General features: G+C 37.8%; 1 protein-coding gene across 3 annotated transcripts in view; it reads right to left on the bottom strand.

Moving 5' to 3' along the window:
• LOC114652128 (spectrin beta chain, non-erythrocytic 1) overlaps positions 1-27,705 on the bottom strand; it is a 316,386-nt gene that overhangs the window by 133,440 nt on the left and 155,241 nt on the right. The window contains exon 1 of one of the 3 annotated variants that reach the window (XM_051935326.1): positions 13,539-14,191. The exons of the other annotated variants lie outside the window; for them this stretch is intronic. Within the exon in view, the coding sequence (XP_051791286.1) occupies positions 13,539-13,677 (139 nt within the window). The 5' untranslated portion in view covers positions 13,678-14,191. Of the gene's footprint in view, positions 1-13,538; positions 14,192-27,705 lie in introns of those variants that run through there. 3 annotated transcript variants of the gene reach the window in all.

Below are 27,705 nucleotides of genomic sequence, written 5' to 3'. Positions count from 1 at the left end.
GGTAACTGCAATGATCCACTTTACATTTTTAAGCCAAAACAATGCGCAGGACAGTATTCTGCTGCCATCTAGTGGACACAATAACAGCATTCTGCAAAACAATCATGAATATTTTTATGCATTTTGCCTCTCTAAGGTCAATGTTTATGAGTAGTGTACAGCCTCCAACTAAAAACACAAAGGCAAACGTAAAGCCATAAAGACAACTTTAGAGCAATGTGAAACATTATTCAAATCTCCAATGGGGATTAGCAATAGTGAGGATGTGAATAAGTCAACATATAAAGAGAAACTGATGCATGATACGGCACTGTATGAAAAAATGCTGCATGATGCAACAGTAGTTGCATGACAAAAAAGCGCCAAAATAAGTGTGATGAAGTGCAAGGACAAGCAAGGATTCAAGCAGCACTGCACACCATACAATGTAGCAACTGCCAACATTCATGTAGTGGAAAATGTGGAAGTCACTAAACTTTGTGCTGTGGTAGTGTGCAATAACAAAAGGTGCACGTCAGTAGAATGTCAGTGCCTGACCTGCATGATCATCTCATGTGAAATCAGCAGAAAAAATAAACAAAAAAAGCATACAGAAACACACTTCTACTGCAACATTCGACTGTCTCAAAATGTATCACACAAAGGAAGTGTACAAAATTTGCATTAATACAGCATTGGACATTCCTTTTCTGCTATATTTATGTTAACATGTGAATATTTATTTACATGTTTAACTTACAAATAAAATTTTGTTTTCTTGAAAGAAAATTCTAAGTTTTTTGCTTTATAAATAAATAAATAAATAAATATAGATAGATAGATAGACACCAAGAAAAAACCTCACAATGCTGGAAATGGACAGACTAAAAGTTCATTTGTCATAACCAGTCTACATTTGAAAACATGGTTTCCTTCTGTCTAAAAGGAACCAATCATTTTAAATGCTTTTTTGATTAACTATGTCTTTATCGTCCCACTACTTTAAGTCACTCCATTAAAAAAAAAAAAAAAAATTATTATATTCTTAAACACCCAATCTTGTAATACGAAATCACCAAAACTAAAGGAATTAAATCAAAAATATGCTGGACTTGCACACTGAATACAGAAAAACAGGAAAGTACTACAATAATGCTACAGACTACATTGGAAACACCTTAGTATTGTATTTATAGTATCTGCAAGATAAAGATCACTTATTTACAAGTCAAAGTTGGAATTTAGCATCCGTAATACGAGTCAAGCTCTCATAAAGGCTACATTATAGTCCAAACTATGCATACGTTTGTTTTTCCTATTTCATTTAAACACTTGGTACAGGAACATCATTGCCAAAAACAACAGACCTGGATTGCATATAAAGCAAGCACAAAATTGCACTCAAATGTAAATATGACTGTCTCAAATACACTTTAAAGACATAAAAACAATATCTGGCAGTACTGAAATACTTTTTATAAGTGGGAGAAGAGAATATTTACACTAAAATGGAAGATAAACAGGTTAGCAGTCACTTCATTAAATCTCCCTACAGAACAACTATAAACTGATGACAACAGTGTACAGGTGCTATGAAATCTTCAGCAATTTATGCATTAATTCTTACTAGCTTAGGGGGCTATATATTTAATTTAAAAATTCCAGTATGGTAAATTCAATCAAGAATTTAAAGTGCAAATTTAAAGAAGTACATTTTCATGGTTAACAGTGGAACCCATCAGCAAACTCCACAGTGGCAGCAATGCATCCGAGGGATCCAGATACAATATGTATCAGGATAAACTATCTTTAAGTAAAATTAAAAATAAAATCTGCATAAACCATTTAAAACAACCACTCAATGCAGGTGTTTATTTGATTACAAAACTAATCCTACTGAAGAGACATGCCTACAGTTGTGAGAAAATGTTTGTAAAAATATTTTAATTTTAAGGAATTCGGTGTGAATGATTCCTAAATTATGATGACTTAAGAGATCATATCATAACATAAGAACTGAACAAATTCCACACATAAAAAAAGTGTACATCGCCATATAAAGGATGAAAAATCTGAACACTTACATATACCAATCCAAAATCTCCTTGTCTGATATTTCAGACCTGGGACACATTTAGAAGATGTTCTAAAGTCAAGTTCAAGACTCTAAAATGGTTCTTCAAAAGCATAGCATTTCTTCTGGTTAAGCATCTTTGTTGCTGATTCAGTCCAATGTTTCCCAGCACCATATAATGGTAATAAAGAACTGCCATATCCTTCCAAAACATGAAGCAGCAAATCCACCACAAATCATGATTTGCATTCCTCCATGCATTATACAGTGCATCCGGAAACTATTCACAGCGCATCACTTTTTCCACATTTTGTTATGTTACAGCCTTATTCCAAAATGGATTAAATTCATTTTTTCCCTCAGAATTCTACACACAACACCCCATAATGACAACGTGAAAAAGTTTACTTGAGGTTTTTGCAAATTTATTAAAAATAAACAAATTGAGAAAGCACATGTACATAAGTATTCACAGCCTTTGCCGTGAAGCTCGAAATTGAGCTGAGGTGCATCCTGTTTCCCCTGATCATCCTTGAGATGTTTCTGCACCTTAATTGGGTCCACCTGTGGTAAATTCAGTTGACTGGACATGATTTGGAAAGGCATACACCTGTCTATAGAAGGTCCCACAGTTGACAGTTCATGTCAGAGCACAAACCAAGCATGAAGTCAAAGGAATTGTCTGTAGACCTCCGAGACAGGATTGTCTCGAGGCACATATCTGGGGAAGATTACAGAAAAATTTCTGCTGCTTTGAAGGTCCTAATGAGCACAGTAGCCTCCATCATCCATAAGTGGAAGAAGTTCGAATCCATCAGGAATCATCCTAGAGCTGGCCGGCCATCTAAACTGAGCGATCGGGGGAGAAGGGCCTTAGTCAGGGAGGTGACCAAGAACCCGATGGTCACTCTGTCAGAGCTCCAGAGGTCGTCTGTGGAGGGAGGAGAACCTTCCAAAAAGGACAACCATCTCTGCAGCAATCCACCAATCAGGCCTGTATGGTAGAGTGGCCAGACGGAAGCCACTCATTAGTAAAAGGCACATGGCAGCCCGCCTGGAGTTTGCCAAAAGGCACCTGAAGGACTCTCAGACCATGAGAAAGAAAATTCTCTGGTCTGATGAGACAAAGATTGAACTCTTTGGTGTGAATGCCAGGTGTCACGTTTGGAGGAAACCTGGCACCATCCCTACAGTGAAGCATGGTGGTGGCAGCATCATGCTGTGGGGATGTTTTTCAGTGGCAGGAACTGGGAGACTAGTCAGGATAAAGGGAAAGATGACTGCAGTAATGTACAGAGACATCCTGGATGAAAACCTGCTCCAGAGCGCTCTTGACCTCAGGCTGGGGCGACGGTTCATCATTCAGCAGGACAACGACCCTAAGCACACAGCCAAGATATCAAAGGAGTGGCTTCAGGACAACTCTGTGAATGTCCTTGAGTGGCCCAGCTAGAGCCCAGACTTGAATCCGATTGAACATCTCTGGAGAGATCTTAAAATGGCTGTGCACCGACGCTTCCCATCCAACCTGAAGGAGCTTGAGAGGTGATGCAAAGAGGAATGGGCGAAACTGGCCAAGGATAGGTGTGCCAAGCTTGTGGCATCATATTCAACAAGACTTGAGGCTGTAATTGCTGCCAAAGGTGCATCAACAAAGTATTGAACAAAGGCTGTGAATACTTATGTACATGTATTAAAAATAAAAAAACTGAGAAATCACATTTACAAAAACCTCAAGCAAACTTTTTTCACGTTGTCATTATGGAGTGTTGTGTGCAGAATTCTGAGGAAAAAAATGAATTTAATCCATTTTGGAATAAGGCTGTAACATAACAAAAGGTGGAAAAAGTGATGCGCTGTGAACACTTTCTGGATGCACTGTAGCAAACATAAGGATTTTGTCTTCTCCAAAAATTACCATTTTATACTTTTGCTCAAAAATTCATCTTGTGTCCTTTTTTGACAGAATATTGTTTGAATAAAGTTGTTTAACAACCAGGGGGACTCTTGTTCCCATGTACTCATACATCTCTTGATCAGGCAACCTTATAAGATCTCTTGTGAAGAGCAGGGACCTATTAGATATTATATATATATACATACACACACACACACACACACACACACACACACACAGTACTGTGCAAAAGTTTTAGGCAGGTGTGAAAAAATGCTGTAAACAAAGAATGCTTTCAGAAATATGAATAATGATTGTTTATTGTTATCAATTTACAAAATGCAAAGTGAGCAAACAAAAGAAAAATCTAAATCAAATCAATATTTGGTGTTACTACCTTTTGCCTTCAAACCAGCATCAATTCTTATAGGTACACTTGCACAAAGTCGGGTGTATGATCAACCAATTATACCAAACAGGTGCTAATGATCATCAATGTCACACGTAGGTTGAAACACAGTCATTAACTGAAACAGAAACAGCTGTGTAGGAGGCTTAAAACTGGGTGAGGAACAGCCAAACTCTGCTACCAAGGTGAGGTTGTGGAAGACAGTTTCATGTCATGGTAAGATTGAGCACAGCAACAAGACACAAGGTAGTTATACTGCATCAGCAAGGTCTCTCCCAGACAAAGATTTCAAAGCAGACTGGGGTTTCAAGATGTGCTGTTCAAGCTCTTTTGAAGAAGCACAAAGAAACGGGCAACGTTGAGGATCGTAGATGCAGTGGTCGGCCAAGGAAACTTAGTGCAGCAGATGAAAGTCACATCAAGCTTATTACCCTTCGAAATCAGAAGATGTCCAGCAGTGCCATCAGTCAGAACTGGCAGAAACCAGTGGGACCCAGGTACACCCATCTACTGTCCAGAGAAGTCTGGCCAGAAGTGGTCTTAATGGAAGAGTTGCAGCCAAAAAGCCATACCTCCGACGTGGAAACAAGGCCAAGCGACTCAAGTATGCATGAAAACAAAGGGACTGGGGTGCAGAAAAATGGCAGCAGGTGCTCTGGACTGATGAGTCAAAATTTGAAATATTTGGCAGAAGCAGAACGGCACGGTGGCGCAGTGGTAGCGCTGCTGCCTCGCAGTTAGGAGACCTGGGTTCGCTTCCCAGGTCCTCCCTGCATGGAGTTTGCATGTTCTCCCCGTGTCTGCGTGGGTTTCCTCCGGGTGCTCTGGTTTCCTCCCACAGTCCAAAGACATGCAGGTTAGGTGGATTGGCGATTCTAAATTGGTCCTAGTGTGTGCTTGGTGTGTGTCCTGCGGTGGGTTGGCACCCTGCCCGGGATTGGTTCCTGCCTTGTGCCCTGTGTTGGCTGGGAATGGCTCCAGCAGACCCCCGTGACCCTGTGTTCGGATTCAGCGGGTTGGATAATGGATGGATGGATGGCTGTAGCAGAAGGCAGTTTGTTTGTCGAAGGGCTGGAGAGCGGTACAATAATGAGTGTCTGCAGTCAATAGTGAAGCATGGTGGAGGCTCCTTGAACGTTTGGGGCTGCATTTCTGCAAATGGAGTTGGAGATTTGGTCAGGATTAATGGTGATCTCAATGCTGAGAAATACAGGCAAATACTTATCCATCATGCAATACCATCAGAGAGGCGTATGATTGACCCCAAATTTATTCTGCAGCAGGACAACGACCCCAAACATACAGCCAAAGTCATTAAGAACTATCTACAACATAAAGAAGAACAAGAAGTCCTAGAAGTGATGGTATGGCCCCCACAGAGCCCTGATCTCAACATCATCGAGTGTGTCTGGGATTACATGAAGAAACAGAAGGATGTGAGGAAGCCTACATCCACAGAAGATCTGTGGTTAGTTTTCCAAGATGTTTGGAACAACCTACCAGCCGAGTTCCTTCAAAAACTGTGTGCAAATGTACCTAGAAGAATTGATGCTGTTTTGAAGGCAAAGGGTGGTCACACCAAATATTGATTTGATTTAGATTTCTCTTTTGTTCATTCACTGCATTTTGTTGATTGATGAAAATAAATGATAAACACTTCCATTTTTGAAAGCATTCTTTGTTTACAGCATTTTTTCAACCCTGCCTAAAACGTTTATACAGTACTGTATATATAAAATAAAATATCTTGGCACCTAAAGAACACCACTTGAAAATTTATCTGGCAAGCAGACTGCAGGTTTTGAGACTCAAGGACTGGGTTTCTGATACAGATGTGAGCAACACTGGCACACCACAAGGAACAGTTCCATCTCCTTTTCTCTTTACTCTGTACACATCCAACTATAATTTAACACCAGGTTATTCTGCACTTATGGGTTGTATTGATAAGTGGGGAGGAGAAAGAGTACAAGAATTGGGTGGAAAACTTTGTTTCTTGGTGCAAAGAGAATTGTCTGCATCTTAACATCAACAAAACCAAGGAACAGGTTACTGACTTTTGAAGCATCAAACAGCATGTGTCCGGGTTCAATTCAAGGAGTGGCATGTAGAGGTGGTCCACTCCTCCAAGTACTTGGGGGTTCACATAAATGACAGGTTGGAGTGGTCATAGAACACAGAGGAACCATATATGAAAGAGCAGAGCTGGCTCTTTTTCCCTAGGAGACTATGTTCCCTTAATAGGGGAAGTGACATCCTTCACATCTTTTGTAACTCTATGAAGGCCAGTGTGATTTTCCACAATATGGTGTGCTGGGCTGATAACCTCAACTTCAAGAGAGGCCCACCTAAACAACAAGCTAATTAAAAGGGGAAGCTCAGTTACAGGATGCACTCTGGACCCCCTGGAGGTTGTAGTGAAGGAGAGAATTAAAACAAAACTGACTGCCTTTATGAAGAACACTGCACATCCTCTCTCTGACACATTAACACTGAGTACTTTCAGCCAACTAATTATTCAGCAGACATGTATCAAGAAATGCTATGTCTGCATAATACTGCATAAGACTCCCTATATCTACAGGAAAACCATACTCTTTTTGTAAGATAACCAAGGCTTCCACATTAATGCATGCCCCATTGCATTAATATTCTTTTACATGATGATATTATGTTGTTACTTAGTTGTGGTGATCCAGTGTTTCACAAAAACTCCAGATCAACCTTCCTACTGTTTAGTATGATCTGTATGTACTCGACAACTTCTTGATTGGTCATCACAACACCTGGAATTGCCACTATAGTACAGATTTCATAAGCATAAAGGGAAAAACAACAATTTACCAAGCAACGTATCTGATCTACAACACCAAGGTAAACAGAAAACCCAGCTATTGCAGTTCATATTTAAATAGGTACATAAGTAAACAAATAATGCACAAACCCACGTATGATGGACCCCCTCCTTGGTCGAAATACATAGTATAATCAGTGGCTGCATTTCAGGTTGAGCTGTTTAACATGCAATTTGCCAAAGTTACATTTCCTTACCTTTAACACATTCATATATTTTGATGTGTAATTTATCCTTAAAATGTAAAGTTATTGACAATTACAACATTTGCTTGAAGAATCTAAATAACTCCAAAACAAAAAACCTTGGCTCAGCAACCACTTTTAAACAATCACTAAAACAAATTCAACCCAACACCAGTCAAACAAACTGAGGACTCAAGTAAACAAAATGCATTGGCAACATTTGAGAATGGGACAAAAGCATATATATCAACCTATTATAAAGAGAATGAAGGCAAAAGTAGTGATGTGCTCTACCCTTTTCATGCTAACCTAGGATTCGATTCTCAATCCAACCTTTATTTTTCTTAAAGTGGTTCCTGGCCATGAACTTCCTGAGCCCAAAACTGAAAGTAAAATGTAACAATGAACCAGAGATCTTAAAATATACTCATGAACTAAATCTGACTGTGTAAATCCACATACTTCAACAATGTCAAAAAACTCAAACGTTAAAGTGTTTTAAGAGTCAGCAGGCCTATGTCATTTTGACTGAAATAAAACTATAAACCAGTGTTATTTCTGTATTTTTTTTTTACAGTTCATGTTTTTGATATGAAAGAAACAACATTTCATGTCATAAATGAAAAAAAATCTACCTCTGTAGTTTGGCTTCTAGGATGAAAGTTGTTTCTTTTCTGGATCCAGTTCCACCTGCCATCCAGTTGCATAAGGCAAACCTTCTATTTGGTTTTTGAGCTGTGAAGATTATTTCACATCAATCATGTATGTGGAGTTTTTCCCCCTCCAATTGTGCATCTCACAGTCAACTCCATATCTTAAAGGCTAAATTAATGCAATTATATGCCTGGAGAGGTGGAGATATGCTCTGGAGAGGAGAGGAATGAAGGAAGGTCAGTGGAATGGTGAGGATGCAAGGAGTAGAGTTGGCAAAGGTGGATGAGTTTAAATACTTGGGATCAACAGTACAGAGTAATGGGGATTGTGGAAGAGAGGTGAAGAAGAGAGTGCAGGCAGGGTGGAATGGGTCGAGAAGAGCAGGTATCGGCAAGAGTGAAAGGGAAAGTCTACAGGATGGTAGTGAGACCAGCTATGTTATATGGGTTGGAGATGGTGGCACTGACCAGAAAGCAGGAGACAGAGCTGGAGGTGGCAGATTTAAAGATGCTAAGATTTGCATTGGGTGTGACAAGGATGGATAGGATTAGGAAAGAGTACATTAGAGGGTCAACTCAAGTTGGATGGTTGGGAGACAAAGTTAGAGAGGCGAGAAAGAGGAATGCCTAAGGTGAAGTTTATGGATGTGGTGAGAGAGGACATGCAGGTGATGGGTGTAACAGAGCAAGATGTAGAGAACAGGAAGATATGGAAAAAGATGATCCGCTGCGAAAACCCCTAACAGGAGCAGCCGAAAGAAGAAGATATGCCATGCCCCACCTCAAAATAAAAAATTGCTGCATGCTCTGAAAATAGTGCCTGTACAGTGTGTTGGAGAGCATGCATTTAACAGGACTAGTTAAAGGGATAATGGGGGATGGGTAAACACAAGATTTAAAAGAAATTATAAATTTATAAGCTGTACAAGGACATGAATAGAAACAAACTGAATATCTTTACAAATCTTATCTTTGTGGAAAGAAAAGCCAGTGACAGAAGTAATAAAAATGAGGAAAATTAGTACAAAGTGATCTTTAGCAGTTCATTCATTTTGAAATTTGTATTAAAAAAATATATATATATGATCAGAGTATAATTTTCATTAAAACTAAAACGGTTTTATTAATTAGGGAAATAAATACCTTATCCACAATCTAGACATCAGTTCATTTGTTTGTTGTTGAATCTGCTTTGTCTGTTTCCATGATTAACAGTATAAAACCAGTTTTAATTAATTTTTTAACTGGAACAAGCCCTGGATGTAAACCTGTTCCATCACAGGATATACTTAACTTACTTCTTAGACTAATTTAGAATGAGCAATTAACCTAAAATGTAACTTTTGGAATGTAGAAGAAAATTGCATTATTCTAAAATATAAACATGTGGTTGGAAGTCAAGTAAATCATCACGAAAACATAAGTTAATGCAAATAAATGATGTCTGTGCTCACTGAATGACAGGGCAATCAGAGAACTGCAGGATGAATAGCTCTAGGATGTGTGACACATCCATGTTCACATGTGTTGCAATAACAACATTTTAGGCTTACTTAATAATTATACTTTGTGAAACAGATCATAAAATAAAATAAAAATGAATGCAATGGCAGAAAAATTTGTCTCCAAAAATATAAATGCCTATCCTGCCATGCATACCCTTCAGTGAAGAACCATTCTAAGATTAAGTCAGTGTAGAACTAACACATAAACGTGCCCACTACTGATTTTATATATTATATATATTATATATTATATATACACACATACAGTGGGTATGGAAAGTATTCAGACCCCCTTCAATTTTTCACTCTTTGTCATATTGCAGCCATTTGCTAAAATCATTTAAATTAATTTTTTCCCTCATTAATGTACACACAGCACCCCATATTGACAGACAAAAAAAAGAATTTTTGAAATTGTTGCAGATTTATTAAAAAAGAAAAACTGAAATATCACATGGTCCTAAGTATTCAGACCCTTTGCTCAGTATTTAGTAGAAACACCCTTTTGAGCTAATACAGCCATGAGTCTTCTTGGGAAAAATGCAACAAGTTTTTCACACCTGGATTTGGGGATCCTCTGCCATTCCTCCTTGCAGATCCTCTCCAGTTCCGCCAGGTTGGATGGTAAACGTTGGTGGACAGCCATTTTTAGGTCTCTCCAGAAATGCTCAATTGGGTTTAAGTCAGGGCTCTGGCTGGGCCATTCAAGAACAGTCACAGAGTTGTTGTGAAGCCACTCCATTATTTTAGCTGTGTGCTTAGGGTCAGTGTCTTGTTGGAAGGTAAACCTTCGGCCCAGTCTGAGGTCCTTAGCACTCTGGAGAAGATTTTTGTCCAGGATATCCCTGTACTTGGCCGCATTCATCTTTCCCTCGATTGCAACCAGTCGTCCTGTCCCTGCAGCTGAAAAACACCCCCACAGCATGATGCTGCCACCGCCATGCTTCACTGTAGGGAATGTATTGGACAAGTGATGAGCAGTGCCTGGTTGTCTCCACACATACCTCAGTGCAAGACACATGACAGCCCGCATGGAGTTTGCTAAAAGACACCTGAAGGACTCTGAGATGGTGAGAAATAAGATTCTCTGGTCTGATGAGACCAAGATAGAACTTTTTGGCCTTAATTCTAAGCGGTGTGTGTGGAGACAACCAGGCACTGCTCATCACTTGTCCAATACACTTGACTGTTCTTGAATGGCCCAGCCAGAGCCCTGACTTAAACCCAATTGAGCATCACTGGAGAGACCTAAAAATGGCTGTCCACCAACGTTTACCATCCAACCTGACAGAACTGGAGAGGATCTGCAAGGAGGAATGGCAAAGGATCCCCAAATCCAGGTGTGAAAAACCTGTTGCATCTTTCCCAAGAAGACTCATGGCTGTATTAGCTCAAAAGGGTGCTTCTACTAAATACTGAGCAAAGGGTCTGAATACTTAGGACCATGTGATATTTCAGTTTTTCTTTTTAATAAATCTGCAACAATTTCAAAAATTCTTTTTTTGTCTGTCAACATTGGGTGCTGTGTGTACATTAATGAGGGAAAAAATTAATTTAAATGATTTTAGCAAATGGCTGCAATATGACAAAGAGTGAAAAATTGAAGGGGGTCTGAATACTTTCCGCACCCACTGTGTGCATATTATTATATATATATATATATATATATATATATACATATACATACACACACACACACACATACACACACACTGGTCATTCAGCATTTTAAGTAACTTTAAAGTCAGTTTACTTTTAAGTTACATAAAAAGCTGACTGACCACGATCCAATCACTGGAAATTATAGTCACAGTCAAATCTGAAAGCTGCTTTAGGAAAAAAAAGAATCAAAAGCCTCTGCTGAAATCTGAATTATCTGGAGATACTGACATTGAATAGAGCCTAAGACCAGAGAAATGGTTATCAAGCTTGTTCCAGACAACCCTATCTTAATTGGAGGTTAACCTTCTGGTTTTAAAAAAACGGATAGGTTGGCCTCTGTTGTCAGCATGCAATTTCAGAACGACAAAGACTACTTGAAAAAGTGGGTGCAAATAAACAGAATTTTCATTTCAGTTTTGTTTGACCTGCATTTTTGGCCACCACCATACCAATACAAAAGGAACTATAAACAGATGCACCAGAACATAACCCTCAAAATGATATGGGTTTGGCCCACAACTGCATAATGTGAAGTGTTTTCCAACTGTGAAATCTATGCTAAAATTGTTATAACCTTGTGCTTGTAAATCCTTTCAGAAAAACTTAAAGGGTTCAAAACTTTTCTTACTAACAAAAAACCCTTTTTATTTATTTTTAATTCTGGTATTTAGTACACTGTATTAATCCCTTTATGCAGTCAGAACTGAACAGCAATCTGGTAACACATATTTTCAGTTAAGGACTAGAAAAACAGATTTTAAAACCTTCAGCAAATTTAAAGGGCTTATGGCCAAATCTGAAAGCCAGCCAAAAGCCTTGATCAGTGACCCACACCACTGTGATAAGAAAATACGGAACAAAGTTTCTTGCCAAAGAAAGAAAGATGACCTTACTGGAGTTCAGCTTTAAAATATTAGGTCACCTGTGTGCTTAATTTGTTGTGCATTTTTGCCCAGCAAGCAAATCTACCCCACTGAATCCATCGATACCAAACTTTTGTACAAAAGGTCACCATAGATTACATTATGTTTTAAGATTTAGTTACTGCCTTCACTCTTGGCGGCTCTCTGGTTGGTGCCCCCAAACCAGGCAGAGCCAGATATCCTAGATAGTTTGCTTTTTATATTCAAGTTCTGCATGTGTTGGAAAAAACACTAAAAATGGGCAGGGGCGATTTAATGTTTATCCAGGTAACTTTATATAGCAAAAAAATGTTTGTCTGAACATGTCCTTGTTTTTTTCCCCCAAAATGAACTTAAGAGTCTGCTACAATAGAACCAAATTGAAACTTTTAAATAACCTAAGATCACAATTTAGAATGTACACCTCTTAATACAGGAGCTAATGACACATCGGAAAACTCAAACTGCAAAACGTTTATACTGTATAACTAAAATATTAACAGCGTTTGGTTAATAATTCAATATGACAAAGTGTTGTCTAAAAATTGCATGGAACCCTACAATGATCCCCATACTTAATGTGAAAATTTGCACACTGTATTCAGAGTTCCCACTTGGCAGATCACTGTCACACCCTTACACATGCAATTTAGTTGACTGGTAATGGAAAATTGCCCTGAAGTAAACAATGGTGCCCATTTGCACACTTTGACAGACTAGTAACCTGATGTGGCAATTTTCTACCTCAAACCGTTAAGATCACGAGGTACAGGATATAAGCATAGGTTTGCTTTAATTTTTTGTGAATATATAAGCAATGTGCGGCTTCAAAAAAGTCTGGACATGCCTTGAAGTGTCCTGGGCCTTAGTATAGCACCACGCAAAACGATGGGTGGCAGCAAGAGAAAATGAAAGTTGACAGAAAGGCGCGTAGGAGATGCTAACCTAAATCAGTACGCGAATCTTTAGCTTTGTGTAGCACCACAGGTAATGCAATGCAACAGGATTTATTTTCCTAACGAAATTTAAAAAAATGAAAATTCGAGCACAGCAAAGCACATAACCGAAAAAACACGACCGTAGTGGATCATTGTTACCACCCCAGATTTGCATATCCGGGCAACTATTGCACTGCCGCAATGAATAGTAAAACACATACTATATTAAAGGAAATCATCGAAAAATTGGTAAGATCAATATTCTCATCGAACTTAATAGAAACTCCAAAAGAAACAGTAAAACAAACACTCTACAGCACCTCAAACCGTAGATCCCATATTTACTATTACGTAGTAATATTAAGACATTTCTGAGCAGAAACTTTGCAATCGCAGCCTAAATACTACCAGAATGCCTATCCATACATCACTTTTTGGGCTGGCATAACTGACGCCTGTAAGGACCGGACCAGAGCTTACCTTGTAGTTGTTTGAATCTGCCCTCAAGAACGTTGGCGTACTGGGCTGCGTTTACGAATGCGGCTGGGGACAGTGGAGGCACGCCGCTGAACCTCTTCTGAGCCACGTCCCCCATACCGCTGGACTCGTACATGGCCATGGCTCACGTTGCACCGTCTTTGGTGCAGCAAGTGTTCAGTGATCACGGGTGTCCCCAAGGCTGAAATTTTTTCAATCACAAAAATCCAAAAAACTCGCTGCCGTCTGGAATGCTTGCTAAGATATACATATAATTTTTAAGTTCTTGTACACAACTCCCTCGCGTTCAGCCCAGGTGCCTAGGCGGTTGGGCAGTCTCGCACAGTAGGAGCCACCCAGTTGTCCGTTAATCAATCCTTTAAGGTCACTGAGTCTCCAGAACAAACATGTTATAGCCTCCTTTTTCGATTCAACTCTGTAAGTTCCACGGCGCTTCTCGCGTTTATCACGGCCAACCGATCCTTCCTTCACTTCTTTTCTCACGAATGGTGCTGAAATCACGGAGACCGTTTGCCTTTAATAAAGTATCGTTTATCTTTCCCTCTGTTTTTCATACTTTGCACTCTCTATCTAACTTCCACACTTACTTACACACATCTCTCTCTCAGCTACACTGCTCTGCAAATGAACTTCGCTAAAACCAGCCAATTAACATAAGGTGTGCACGGGGTGGGGCCATACCATTGGCAAGGTATAGAGGGGAGGAGAGGGGTGTCCGCACTTGAGCGCAACCATTTCCTACATTGTCTTGAAGGAAGAGAAGGCAGTAACTGGGCAGCTACTTGCTTCTTTGATTGCACCTTCACTCAAACTCATATCACACGAGCACGAGGAAGGAAGTGTGCAAGTTGCAAAAGAGCACATGTGGCTTACTTTTATGAACTACAGGCAGCCCAAAGCCGAGGCACTCGGTCGCCCCTCCTATACAAAAGTAGCGCGACTACATCTGTTTAACAGTCTGGAAAGCTGCTCGATTCGGCTGCAGCGCGCAGAATAACAAATAGCAGCGTATCGTTCACTTCTGTGACTATGAAACGCTGGAAAAATAAGAACATTTCTCACAACAGCAGCACTCGTCTCGTCTTGTATGGCCCACACCAGTTCGTGCATCAGATCAACAAGTCTGCAGATGACGCGATAAATATGGATCTTGACATCACCCTTACCGTATTGACAGTTAAAACAAGTATGCCAGCTTAGTATATCCTAATGCTTTTCTTTAAGAATGTCGTCTTTCACCTTTCCTTTTCTTTCTCCTACTAACTTTCTGACATCTTATTGTCAATTTCAAAGTTCCTCTTGAGGTTTTGATAGCAGAGCCTGTGTTGCAAAATTTCTGAAGGTATTTTCAAACTGGGACACCTTACAACATTTTTATTTCTATCGCACATTTTCATACAAGGAATGTATCTCAACGTGCTTTACACAATGTAAAAGAAGTGTTACAATAAATATAACTAAATAAATAATATATAAAACATAATTCATGAAAAAGCAATATGATTAGATAGCACACGTAAACAAGTACTGTAGTAGAATCTTATTTTTTTAAAGTCTTAAAATAAGTCCGATCCTATTTAGATGCCCAGGGGGGTTAAAAAAAAACTCCAGGGACAACATTGCTGGAGAAAAAAAAATCTGCAGGAATCCAGGACAAAAACACCACCAAGCCCACACTGGGTATTCTACCCAAATTAAAGATGCTAAGGTCAGTCTTATTATTTTAGTCTTTATTTGAGATAATTCAGTGCATTTAGTCTTGTAGACATTTAGAGTATCTACTTTCAGTCCATCATCACAAATGGCTGCAAAACTACTGTGATCAGGTTGGTGGTGGTATAAAACGGGAAAGAAAACAAAGAATGAAGTATATGATATTGCAATGCGTATATAATCAATTTGAAGCAGAACAGAAGTGATTTAAGAAAAGACCAAATTGAAAATGTGGGTTTTTAATATTTTTTAAATTGATCAATGTTATTATCCTGGCGGCACGGTGGCGCAGTGGGTAGCGCTGCTGCCTCGCAGTTGGGTGATCTGGGGACCTGGGTTCGCTTCCCGGGTCCTCCCTGCGTGGAGTTTGCATGTTCTCCCCGTGTCTGCGTGGGTTTCCTCCGGGCGCTCCGGTTTCCTCCCACAGTCCAAAGACATGCAGGTTAGGTGGATTGGCGATTCTAAATTGGCCCTAGTGTGTGCTTGGTGTGTGGGTGTGTTTGTGTGTGTCCTGCGGTGGGTTGGCACCCTGCCCAGGATTGGTTCCTGCCTTGTGCCCTGTGTTGGCTGGGATTGGCTCCAGCAGACCCCCGTGACCCTGTGTTCGGATTCAGCGGGTTGGAAAATGGATGGATGGATGTTATTATCCTGGCATAGCTCTATCGGTAAAGTATTCCAAATTTTTGGTGCATAACAGCAAAATGCCTCCTCACCTCTTCTTTAATGCTTAGCTGTTGGTATAATAAGCAAACCAGTGTTACATGATCTGAGGTTACAACTGGGGATGTAAGGGGACAGGCACTCCAAAACATATGAGGGAGCAAGATTATTCAGAGCTTTACATACCATTTGCAGTATTTTTGAATCTATTCTAAAGGACACATGTAACCAATGTAATGATGCTATAACCAGTGAGATGTGCTCAGATTTTCTTTTGCTGGTTAAGATTCTAGCTGCTGCATTTTGAATTAACTGCAACCGGTTCATGCCATTTTTTAGTAGTCCTGTTAGGACAGCATTGCAGTAATCTAGTTGACAAAAAACAAAAGCGTGAATTAATTTTTCAGTGTCTTGCAATTTTATAAGAGGTCTAACTTTTGCAATATTTCTTAAGTGAAAAAAATGCAGTCCTAGTAATATACTTAATGCGTGATTTAAAGTTTAGAGCAGAGTCCATGATCACACCTCAGTTCTTAACTTCAGCCTTAAATTTGAGTGCCAATGGGTCGTTTATTTCTAAGATCTTCACTATTTCCATTTTTACAAAAAACTAAAATTTCTGTTTTTTCCTTATTTATTTTGTGAAAATTGCTATTCATCCTTTCAGTAACACAAGACAAACATTGGACCAAAGGGCACAGAGAATCAGTGTCATCGTGTATTATAGATGCATAACTGTGGTAGTTCACCTTGTGTTTTTAGATAGTCCACCCTAATGGGAGCATGTAAATTGAAAATAATAGTGAGCCCAAAATATATCATTGTAGTACCCCATATAAAATAGCATGGATCCCTAAGCTACAATCACCATAACTAACAAAAAATCCTGAAAAAATAAGACTGAAACCAATTTAGGGCATTACCAGAGAGACCCACCCATTAACTAAGACGATTAATAAGAATACTGTGGTCTATGGTGTTGAATGCTGTGCTCAAGTCTAAAAGAATGAGAACAGATATATTGCCTGTGTCAGCATTAACACATAGATCATTAACTACTTTAACCAATGCAGTTTGTGTGCTGTGAAATGGTTTAAAACCTGACTGAAACTTATAAAGAATGGTGTGTTTATTCACAGAATTATTTAACTAGTTAAAAACTGCTTTTCCTAGAATTTTACTTAAAAAGGGTTATAAATAGGTTTAAAGTTGTGAAAGACAGAGACTTCAAGATTATTTTTCTTGAGCAGGGGTTTAACAATGACTGTCTTTAGACAATCTGTGAAGACCCCAGTATCTAATGAGGAGTTAACTATATCAAGTACACTGTCAATGAGCACATCATAAACTTCTTTAAAAAAGCATGTTGGGACTAGGTCAAGGGTGCAAGTGGAAGGTTGTATTTGAGTCATTATTCTATGAAGTTCAGGTAAACCTATTTTAATGAAGGAATTTAGTTCACTATAGTGAGCTTGTTAAGGGTCAACGGTAAAGGGGGGTGTATTATATTACATATAAAATTGTATATTTTGTGATTAAAGAATGCTGCAAAAGCTTTGTGTATTTCGCTTGAATAGTGGGAAAGGCAACAAAACACCTCTATATTGATTTTACACACTGCAGCCTCAGAAGGTTGCTTGCTATTCAGTGCCAGATAGAATTAGACATTTATTCATAAGAAAGTTTCTGGTTTATATGAATGAAAAGACTGAATTCAGGAATGGTAGTGATGTAGTTGGGACTACTCTTCACAGCTCTAGATTCGCGGCTGCTTGTAGGTCTGAATGTTCTTCCCATGTCCATGCAGGTTTGCCCAGGCTATTGTAATTTCTTTACAAATCCTGAAAACATGCTTCTTAGGGTGAAACACATTCTCACATCAAATGCAAATTATCCAATCAGACCTACATGCAAACAGAGCATAGTCTGGCAGCAGTTGTTGGAAAGGTAAGAAGCAACCGTGGACAGGATGTTAGTCAATCACTAATTTTGATCTCAACTCTGAATTGCACCTGTATGAGTGAGTGTGGGTACATTTGAGAGAGTATGAGCTGTGATAGACTACAATCTGTTTAATGATCAATTTAAATAAGTGGGCTTAGAAACTGAATGCATGAACAGAGATATGACAGCAACTTGACCCCAAACATCATAAGTCAAAACAACCTACTGTTTCCTTCAAGAGGCAGATAGATCCATATCCTAGTCATCAGTGATACAGAATCTGTAGAAAAAGTTTCCAGCTCCATATTCTATGTGTTGTAGTTTGCCATCAAATTGACTTGACCCTTGGCACTGACATGGTAAAACACATTTAAAAAATGCCTCCACCTTTTATGGTGCCAGTGGAAATTCAGGAGAATTACACAGAAACATATGCATTTTTAACATTATGCTACAGAAAGTGTCAAATCACAGAGGAGAGAAAGGCCCATTCAAGAAGTAGTTGCAATGACATACAAATATTCTACAATGAGACTTTCATCTGAAAAGATGTTACAGAAGACACTGCCATAACAATGCCTATGTGATAGATAATACAGGATTCAAACCACCTCAGGCACACATTCTTCTCACCTGATTGCTCTAAAAGGTGGAACTGCTGTGCAAAAACTAGTGCTAACCACCAAATCTGCAGTTCTTTGTGCATACCTAATTATATCCGTCACTCTGGGAAACAGGACTAAGAATGCTAATATCTTCTTATATAATACTCTACCGTAGCTGTCCGTTTGTCTGTCCAGGATTTTAAATCACCTGTAGCTCGCAAATCGTTTGACCTATTGACCTGAAATTTGGTACACATATACTACATGGCCTCTACTGTCCGCTTTCGGGGTGATGATTTTTATTACTCTTTTTATTTTTGTTTTATTTTATTGTAGAATCAACTCTCGGCAGCAGGGCTGCCATTCGGCGCATGCGTACGGCTAAATCATTCTTGAGGCAGATTGAAGAAAAGTGCCAGCTTAAGTGAAAAATTAAGGAAAACGTACTAAGTAATTGCAACACAAAAACTGACTTAATCAGTTTTAACGGGAAAAGATGCCGATGGAAGAAGAGAAGAAGTGGGCCACTAGGGTGGAGAAAAGAAGAGATGCTCAGGAAGTAGCAAGCCCATCAACCTCTGAGCAAATGAATGCTAAACATTCAGAGAAAGAGAATGAAAACTGTTAAGTCAAGTGTATTCACTACACGTTATCGTGCAGTCCACCATTACTGGTACTTATTATAAATTAACTTGAACTTTAAAATGAATAAATACAATATACTAAAGAAGGTTTTCATAAAACACATGATTCTGTGTACTTTTGGGGTGAGTGAAATAGTGTAAAAGTTTTTGGAATTTATCTTTTCAAAGAACAATTTATGCAGATTAGTAATGCTGTCTTGTATTTTAAATCACAGTGATCAACTGCACAATTTACATTTGATGCTGATGTCTTCCCATCTGAAACTGACAGGAAGTAAGTCTCAAAGAAAAAACTCAATAACATATTATGATGAGAGATGTGAGAAATAAAATAAGGCTTTGTCATTGTTTGATTGATTTGAAAACTAAAGGCTACTATACAAAGCTTATGAACAAAGAAATAGTAAAACTATGATCCTCATCAGGAAACCTGTTTATTTAATAATCATAGTTCTGCCTCTTTTTAAGTGTTGTAGGATTCCTTTTACTAAACTTATTTTCTAATTAATTAAGAGCCATATCATGCTACATAAAAGTGTACTATGAATATCCCACAAAATATCCATCCATCCATCCATTTTCCAACCCGCTGAATCCGAACACAGGGTCACGGGGGTCTGCTGGAGCCAATCCCAGCCAACACAGGGCACAAGGCAGGGAACCAATCCCGGGCAGGGTGCCAACCCACCGCAGCCCACAAAATATAAATTATGTTATATGGGGAATATTACATATTGCATTTTTTCACAGCTGTAAAAGATTGTAAATGTTTTAAATACTGTACATCTTATATCAACTACTGTATATGTATATATTATTTTGCTTATTTTATTGAGCAAGGTTATTTTCTAGTTGAGGTGGTTTAGTCAAGTAGTGACCATGCTCCCTGGGCACCACCAACTAAGAGGTACGTTAGGTATGGAACACTGAGAGAAGAGTCAGGATACACTTGAGCAACAATATTTTTGACTGGTCTGGGAGTGCCTATGAATTCCTTGGTGACTATTGCTAGGAATAGGGCTATGCATCTAGTCTATTATCCATCTAGGCATGTTGCCACCATGACCCTTACAAAGAAGCGCTGATGTGAAGTGATATTCTATGCAGCTCCAGTGTAATGAATGAAGGATAAGGATGTTCCAACAACATAATCCCCCAAATCCATTTGCTTTCAGTAGGTTAGAATAACTCATTCTGTATTAATAATTTATATTCCTTTTGCATTTGACAAGGTTAAACTGTATTTTCAGGATTGTTTTTGAAGTGTCCTCATTATTTGGTATCCCTCCAGTTTCCATCTCTGGTGTATAATTTTACTCATTAGATGCAAATCCATGTTGTTACTATAGATTTGAAATAAGTAAAACTATGTTATGGCTTATGCCAATGCTAATGGCATCTAGTTTCAGGAATAATATTCACTGTTGAGACTTTTCAAAAGACAAAATGCATTTCATACTTGGCTCTTACTTACTATTGCAGGTGTCTTTTCAAAAAAGTTTAACAAAATGGTTTGTCACTGTTTAAACACATTCTTGCTATCACTTACAATACTTTATTTCATTTTATTTTGGACTCTTGTTTGTGTTATTCACATCAGATAGACCTAACATTCTCAATCTCACTTAATCCACTCACACAGAAGAAGTAATCTGAGGTAATTGAGTCAGAGTCCAAATAATGGCAATGTACAAAGACAATCCAGTTGTACTCAGTTTGATTTACACATTCCCTACATGTCAAAGTCATTTTTTTCTGTGTATTCAGGTTTTGTTCAATATATCAAAGATGTGCTGTTTTGTTAATTGGTATTCTAAATTTTCCATTTGGATACATAAATGCCTGTATTTGGTTATGGATTGGTGCTTTATTCAGGTCTTGTTCTTACATTACTTTAAGTAAATACTGCACCCTCCATTATCCTATAGCAGTCTAGGAATATTAAGAAAATGGATGGTTGGTTGAATAATGTGATTAAGGAACATTGAGACCACTCATCATGTATTTAACTCTAGCTCCTTCATTCAAGTTCATGCATCTTGTCTAAACACAATGTATCTGACAAAATTCTTGTGTAGGTATATCAATATACTGAAAGTACTAGGTTAATAAAATCAACAAACAAAAGAGTGCCTTATTTGTATGTCATTGTACAAGACATTGATGTAAAGTAGGATGGGGTCAATCAAGATGTTTTTTTGACTATCATCTACAACTGTTGCACTTTTATCACCTACTCTTAAATACTCATGTCTTTTATCATCATGCTTTTAGGTACATATTGAAGATGACCCCAATAAGTACACAGTAATAGTAAGGATGAGAGTTGAGGATTATTCCATTAGAACACTGTACCCCTTTAATCAGTCAATCAGTCAGCAAACTCATAAAAGTAAAATTGCAAACATTAGGATAACACTGCTGACAAAACCATAGAGTTCTTTCTTATTTCAATCAATTAATATCCCATGTTTGGAGAGCTAGTGAGATAGCCAAACAAAACTGATAAGGTCTCAACCCATTGTTATATTATGAAATGTTCTGCACACAAAAAAAACAAGATGTCATTTTGTAAATGTTATAGAAACTCAAAGCAATAAAACGGACTGAGAATGAATCTGCAAAATTTTAACAAGTTTAACTTTCAAAACACAAAAATCTAAAAGAAAAACTAGCAAAAATGTGCTACACACAGGTGAGAAATCACTAGACAACTGAAGAAATGATGTGCTGGATAAAAACACCAATGCAGTACAGCAGAAGTGATCTGAGATAATGGAGTCAGAGAGCAAAGAAGGAAAATGTACAAAAACAATAATGCACAAGTCACAGCTTATGCCTTTGCTTATTGGCAAAAGTGCTGTGTTTGTTGCGTGACATGAGCTCTGCTAACACAATTGGTTTTCTAGAGCTCAAAATATGACAACCAGAACTGTTAATGTGGTGAATCACAAATAAATGTCTGTGATTGTTGTCATTTCATTGTCATTACGTAGTACAGCATATGACATTACTGACAAAGAATGATTCACAATTAAAGTCACTGAAACTACTTCATTCTATAAAGCATGCTTTTTCAAACAAAACTGCATTGGTCTTTTAAAGCCGAGTGTAAAAATAATACAAGTATGCACAGGGTTAGTTAAAAATACTAAGGGAATGGAGAGGTGGCTGTTTTAGAAGGCATGAGATGAAATAGCACCTTGAGTGTCTTGCTCATTGGTACAAGGAGACATGTTCACCTTTAACTATTGGCCAAAAAATCTTTGTGTATAATTCTTTTACTAAGAGCCTAATTTACAATGTATAACCGTTAGTTGTTTATAGACTAAAAGTCTGTAATAAATGCAAAAAGGCAAACCAGGGAAAAACAGAAGAGGGGATGGCCAGTGAGAGCTCAAGCTACATCACTGCTTATAAACCTATACACAAGTGCTTAAGCTGAGATCTAGAAAACACTCTAATCTTCTGCACAGATATTTAGGTTTAAAGGAATTATATTTGTCACATTATTTGTTTCTTTTACATGTATATATCTTCAGACACATTCACATTAATATATTCATAAAGCACAGTGTAGCACTTACTGTGAAAAACCAATACATAAAATTAGAAGCCAGCTGTAATCTTACACTTACAGAGTGGTTATCAGTGGGTTCAAATCCCACTGTGAGAGTGTGGAGTTTGCAAATTTTTCCTATGTGTGGGACTTTCTTTGGGTAATTTAATTCTTCCGGATCACATAGACATGCATATTAAGTTAACTGGTGATTCTATATGTGTGTGTTTGTCAGTCTTCCAAGGAACTAGCACCTCTTCATGGGCGCTGCTATGTCTTGTGTAGAGTGTTTTGCGACAGTCTTTACTATGAAAAGAGCTACACTTAATGATTGTTAACTGTGATAGCACCATTAAATCATTGTACTGTTTTAAGTAATGCTCATTACGAAAATCCTTTTTACAGACAGATAACACTGATTTTGATTTCATTGTTTGGTGCCTTTGATTGTATCTTCTGTGGAAAGGACTGTATACTTGTAATAATTTTCTGGATTGCTTTGTAAAACACTTTGTGGTGGTGAGTAATCTATACAGGTAAGTGCTCTAAAAATGATTTATCATATTACTCTTAGTTTTATCACTAGGCTTTCTTTTATGGCTGTCAATGGTTCGTTTTACCTTAAATTGCTTAGACAACCTTAACCAAACTTGCTCAGATACCATTAAAGAATTGGAATTGAATTTGCTTAATATTGCAATATCAATTTTCCCTCCAAAAATCCCATTGGATGTTTAAGAATTTCTATCAATCTCTGCACCCAAGGTGGGGACAAGCTTCCCATGACCAGATCAAGCTGGTGTTGGGCTACTGATGTTCAGGCACTGTTTATAAAGACATACCTTTTCAGAAAGCACCTGCCTGTCTCCTTTCTTTATTGATGTCTGACTCTATTAATTTTAAATTGACATCATTTTTGTTAGGTTGGTTTATTATCATCTAGTCCCAGGTCTAATTGTAATACTAATCTTCTTGTGCTGCACCTTAAATTTTATTCACTCTTTCCTGTTAACTTTGTATTTTCTTGCCAACTACTCAAATGAAATGTAAATATGCTGATTTTTTGTGTTATTTACCTTGGCTAAAGAGATCTGTTAAATAAAGAACAATAATAATACCAAATACCAGTCAAAGTATTTTCTTTATTGTTCACGGCTCATTATTTGTCTCTGTTTAATATATTTTGGTTGAGAACCATTTATAAACCTCATTGTTATTATGAACATTGTCTGAGGATTCACTACATGCTAATGCAATTCTTTAAATGTATTTTCCTCATGTGTATATAAATACTTTTATTTAAAATGTATCATTTTTATCGTTGATGATTTTTATAAAAGTTTATCTATACCTTGATAAAAATTAATTGACTGCATGACTACTTGTTGATACTGCTTGAAATGTCTAGTTTGTTCCTTAGCTAACTGGACTGTAAAAGTGTAAACTCTAAAGGATATTACTTAAAACACAGACTGATTGAGTGATTGACATGATGGCATAGGGGTAACTGAAGGGGTCAAGTGGGAGCCACATTGATACATATAGTGTGGAACTTCAGTTGCTGACCAAAGGCAGAAGGCGTAGCCATACAATTGTAGTGGCACCCAGGGAACAATCTACAACACGATGAATAGACACCAGGTTATGGGAATTGTATATAATTATGCCAGGCCTACACTCTGACAGGCACCATCGTATAATTATGGGCAAGGCAGCTGTCAGACTAAACATGCACCATAAACAAAGCAAAAAGACAAACTGCATGTTTCCTTGCCAAGCCCAATTAAGTCAATGAAGAGCTGCCTGTTTTGCTTCCTTCTCTACTCCTTTTATCTTCCAAAACATATTAGACATATCCCTTCTTGACATTTCTTGTCAGTTCACTCATTTTCCAATATAAGAATTATAAAATCAGCCTACTTTGAAAGTATTTGTGTTTGTCTCTTCTTTTTTTCTTTTTTCTAGTAAACAGTTGTGGAAATGTGTCTTTTTGGTTAAGAAACTGACATGGATTTCCACTTTTGATTCACAGTGGATTGCTAAACAACTCGCTTAATGGTAAGCCTCCCAAATTCACTTCCATCTTGCTTTAGCCACTGGTTATCTTAATGCGATTTTATTCAGGGGGCTAGGTGAATGTGACTGTTATTTTCTTATTTTTACATCTGATGTTTTGATGCAAAGCCATTCCACCAAAGTATTTCATTTTGAGGGATTTTATTTACAAAAGTAGATTTGTTTTCCAGAGGTTACTTCCCAATAAACCAGCCACTTGATGATGCATATAATGGCGTGGCTGGAATAAATGCACATCTCCTATTTAATGAACATTGTCAATTTTGCCTCATGTTTATTAATTGTCATGTTCACAGGAGATTAATTAGAAGCATTTAAGGTAAAGAAAAATATGGTAAAGAAATTAGTTAATTTAACTGAAAGTACAGGGTAAAAGAGCATAAAGAGAGTCATAGGTGTTCAAAGCTACAGTATACCGACAGTTTATTGATCCAACTTTACCTACTAATCCCATTCACAATTGCAAGACAACACCATCCAATGCTGTAAAATTGTTTAAAAATGTTAATGACACACAAGATCTATTTTTGTAACCACAAGATGAAAGTAAAAACAAGAGTACTAATTAAAAGAACATGAATTAAAGGCAGATATTAACCTATGGAAAACAGGTAAAAAAGATTCCAGCCATGACAGCATACTTACAAACTCTTGTTAAACCTTTGTATTCAGATTCAAATAAATGTATATTATCAATATAAAATACATTAGCAAATAAAGTTATGTGGGTGACTTGGATTGACTATGACTGAAGCTTTATAATTACAGTACTTTGGGGGGCTTTCATTGTTTCATGATTTTACTATGTTGGAAACATCAACTTGCATAGTTATTTTGACTTCCTCACAGTCGAGATCCTCTTATTCACAAATTCTACATTAGAGATGTGGATTTACCTTCCTGTTAATGTCTGTTAGTCCAAAAACGCCTGCATAACTGTATGTCTCTTCTTATGGTTTACAGACCTATGTCTGAATGTTAAGTGAAGGGGAGTCTTTTTGACTGTCAAATGACAATTCATCTTCTTTCCATAGGGGCTGTTCTTGTATTTTTCTGAGGGTTGTATGACGTCTGCAGGGTAAGATTATACAGATCTGCTTAGCTTTGTAGAGAAAAAGTGCAAAAGTAGAAATCTGATCCCTAAGATTATCTTTAGCAATATCCCTAATTTCCACAGGGCATAAGGGTGTGGCTACTAGCCTTCATCAAGTAGTTACAGAATCCTTCTTTTTTATTTGATAGTGAAATACAAGTAAGTGGTCAAAATATCCTGCAGGAAGAGTTACTGAAGCTTTTTTTGTTTTTATTAGATATGTAAAGAAATTATATACATCTATGCATTCATATGTCCATTTTCTAGTCCCACTTACTTTATTGCCAGGTTGTACTTACTTTGTAATATACCAAATCCACAAAAATAAAGCTGAACAAGGATTTATTTGCTCTTGTATACAATACTCAGAATAGCTAGATGTCAAATAGCATATGATCCAGTTAGCAGAAGCACAGTTAATGAAACATCTGCAATATACAGTTAAGTCCATAAGTATTTGGACAGTGATACAATTTTCATAATTTTGGCTCTGTGAGCCACCAATGGATTTGAAATGAAACAATCAAGATGTGATTGCAGTTTTAATTTAAGGCATTTAGCAAAAACATTGCATGAGCCATTTAGAAATGACAGCCATTTTTATATGTGCTCCCCAATCACAAATTTCAGAGGCTCAAACGTATTTGGACAAACTAACATATTCATAAATAAAATGATCATTTTCAATATTTGGTTGAAAATCCTTTGTAGTTAATGAGTGCCTGAAGTCTGGAACCCATGGTCATCTCCAAGTGTTGGGTTTCCACCCTGCTGATGCTCTGTCAGTCCTTTACTGCAGTTGTCTTCCAGTGCTTCATGTTTGTTGGACTTTCTGCCTTCACTTTTGTCTTCAGCAAGTGAAATGCATGTCCAGTTGGATTGATGTCAGTTGATTGACTTGGTCATTGAAGAATATTCCACTTCTCTGACTTGAAAAGCATTTGGTTTGCTGTCCCATTATGTTTTGGTTCATTGTCCATCTGTTTTGTGAAGCGTCGTCCTATCAGTTTTGCAGCTTTTGGCTGAAATCTGAGCAGACAGTATAGCCCTGTACACTTCAGAATTCATCTTGCTACTTCCGCCAGCAGTCATATCATCAATAAACACCAGTGACCCACTTACATTTTCAGTCACGCATGCCCATGCCATAACACTGCCTCTGCCATGTTTCACAGATGATGCGGTATGCTACAGGTCATGACCTGTTCCTTGTCTTCTTCATGTTTTTCTCAATCCATTGTTCTAGTACATATTAATCTAATTTCATTTGTCCAAATAAACCATTCCAAAACTGGACTGTTTTTTTTAAATATATTTTCTGGCAAAGTCTAATCTGCCCATCCTATGCATGAGGATTACCAATGGTTTGTACCTCATGGTAAACCCCCGTCTTCTCTTGATTGTAGGCTTTGGTAATGATAGGCCTACCTCCCAGAGGGTGTTCTTGGGTGGGCTAAATATCATGAATTGGTTTTTCTTCACCAAGGAAAGAATTCTGCGATCATCCAGCACAGTTGTCTTCCATAGTTGTTCAGGCCTTCTGGTGTTACTGAGCTCACAAGTGTGTTCCATCTCTTTAGGAATGTGTCAAATGGTTGATTTGACCACTCCTCATGTTTCTGCTGTCTCTCTAAATGGTTTGTTTTGTTTTTTCAGCATAATGATGGACCGTTTTTACTTGCACAGACAGCTCTTTGGACCTCATATTGAGAGTTCACTGCGACAGCTTTCAAATGCATATTCCACACTTGGAATCAACTCCAGACCTTCTTTCTACTTGCTTAATAGTTAAAGAAATAATGAGGGACCTGCTCACACCTGTCAATGGAACAGCTTGTCAGTTAATTGTCCAAAT

Source organism: Erpetoichthys calabaricus, chromosome 1 (assembly GCF_900747795.2).
Source record: "Erpetoichthys calabaricus chromosome 1, fErpCal1.3, whole genome shotgun sequence".
NCBI classification, from domain to species: Eukaryota; Metazoa; Chordata; class Cladistia; order Polypteriformes; family Polypteridae; genus Erpetoichthys; species Erpetoichthys calabaricus.
This window is presented reverse-complemented; position numbering and strand designations above follow the sequence as displayed.